We start from the raw sequence: 2,175 nt of genomic DNA on the forward strand, positions 1-2,175 counted from the left end.
GTGGAGCGTCTCTGGAAGCTCCTTCATCTCCCCCTCCACCAGCTCTCTGCTGTCAGATAAGGACTCCTGCAGATTGTCAGTGTCCTCGTCCTCCACACAATCTGCAACGCTCCCATTATCTGTCTCTGCTTCATCCAAAACACTGATATCCATCATGTCGATGTCCTGCAAGTTCTCCAGACTTGTTTCAAGGTCCTCCTGTCCATCTCCAGAACTTTCCTCCAACCCATTATCTTCTGCACCCTCCTCTTCTGGTTTACGCCCTCTGCTGGATCTCTTTGCTGTTTTCTTGTTTCCTTCGGAGGTAATTTCAATTTCATCAGGATTACCCCCCTCGTCTTCAATTGCCTTTTTCAGGCGCTCCATCAAAACGCTCTTGTGGCCGCTAGAGTCTAGATTACGTTTCTTCAGCTCCCCGCGCAGGTCGATCACCCGCAGATCTCTCAGGCGGCGTGTCCCAGTCTCCGAAGAGGCGGAACTCAGAGCCGCTGCGTCCGCTGCACCCGAATCGCCTAGGCCTGACAGAGTCTCCGCCATTCCATGGACTCAGGCTCCACAGCCCACTTCACACAGAACCGGGCCGGTCGCACCTCGCCTCTTAGCACAAAATGGCACCGCTAGAGAGGGAACTGTTCCAGCCGCCCTGCGCCCCTGGCTTTTGAGCAGGTGCAGGCTGGGTGGGGCAGACGCGTTGCGCGCCGCGGTGGGCGGAGCCGTGTGCGCAAGCACCTCCCGCCCGCGCACATCCGGGAGACATGCGTGCTGCCGTTATGGCGCATGCGCGCTGCGGAAAACGAGATTAAAAAAAAAATGTTTTCCTGTGAAAGGATTGGCTGGGTTGGGTCCCCCCCCCCCAAAGTAAATCCAGGGCTGGGTTGGGTCCCCCCCCCCCAAAGTAAATCGAGGGCGTTGTTGTTAGATGCTGTAACATTGACTATGACTTACGCAAACCTGTGAACAACGGGTCTGAACCTGCCCCATCCTGCTCCATTCTCATGATCTCTGTCATGCCCAACCTATTGTGGGAGTCACTGTGTCAAACCATCTTGTGGGTGGTCCAACTCTTTTTTTGCTGACCCTCTACCTTTATTAGCATCATGTCTTTTACCAAGGTCTGATTCCTTCTGAAAACATGCCCAAAGTAAGGGATAAGTGTCAAGTTTCACAATCCTTGCCTCTGAGGAGTACCCTGTTTGCAGTTCCTAAATTTATTAGTTCTAATTGATAACCTGTGGGATAATAAATACATTTCATTAACACTATGATTCAAAGGCATTGGTCTTTTTTCTATCATTCTACTTATTGTCCAACGGAGGTAAATGAAAACACCATGGTTTTAATACGCCTCACCGTAGTCTTTAAACTGATATCATGACTCTTTAGAACTTTAGGGAGGGCCTTAACAATGGATTTCCCCAATGTAACATGTTTCTGTTTGGGTTTTTTTTTTTTTTTTTATTTCTTGACTGCTGCTACCATAGATGTCCATTACGAATATAAATAAAATTAAATCATCGACCTTCAATATTTTTCTGCATATAGTATGATGTTGTCTGTTGGTCAAGGGCCTTAGTTGTTTGCAAACATGGGTCCAAATGCTGATTACATTGCTAAAGTTAATCAAGATATGGGCTACAGTGAGACATGACTGTGAAATAAATGAGGAAAAGGACTATACAGATTATTCTAATTTATGTTCTGACTACAAACACCAACTTAATCCCTTATTGATAATGCAGACAATCCGATTCGGAACTTCCCACAAATAGAGTTATAATCATAGCTAAGAAAATGCTGATGTCCAACTCTTCATCACCGGAGTATATTTTTTTTTACTTTTTTAATTTTAATAATTTTAATTAACATTTACAGATATTTTGGATTTCCATTCATTCATTGCTGCACTTCTCTCCCTGCTCTGTCCTCCGCCACCCCTGAGTTGGAGTAAATTTTTATGATTTGAGCATTTGTTATGAATGTATATCTTAAAAGACAAGTTTTTACGGTAAATTTTCAACTCCTAAAGACAAAGATGAAATTTATTAACATACTGACCAGTGACTAAGGAGGATAGAAGGAGAACTGATGCCTTTGAGCTGTGGTGCGGGAGAAGAGTATTGAATGTACCATGGAATGCCAAGAAAACAAACAGATTCATCCTGGAGAGGGTTAAAC

General features: G+C 45.0%; 1 protein-coding gene across 1 annotated transcript in view; it reads right to left on the reverse strand.

Annotated features, from left to right (window-relative positions):
- The window catches only part of LOC102850735 (scaffold attachment factor B1-like), a 10,007-nt gene extending 9,428 nt beyond the window's left edge, over nt 1–579 (reverse strand). Inside the window, exon 1 of the mRNA XM_006903411.1 lies at nt 8–579. Coding sequence (XP_006903473.1) covers nt 8–537 — 530 coding nt within the window. The 5' untranslated portion in view covers nt 538–579. The remainder of the gene's footprint in view (nt 1–7) is intronic.
- Between the last annotated feature and the right edge of the window lie 1,596 nt (nt 580–2,175).

Source organism: Elephantulus edwardii, unplaced genomic scaffold, assembly GCF_000299155.1.
Source record: "Elephantulus edwardii isolate Elephantulus edwardi_28Jun2011 unplaced genomic scaffold, EleEdw1.0 scaffold00666, whole genome shotgun sequence".
NCBI lineage: Eukaryota > Metazoa > Chordata > Mammalia > Macroscelidea > Macroscelididae > Elephantulus > Elephantulus edwardii.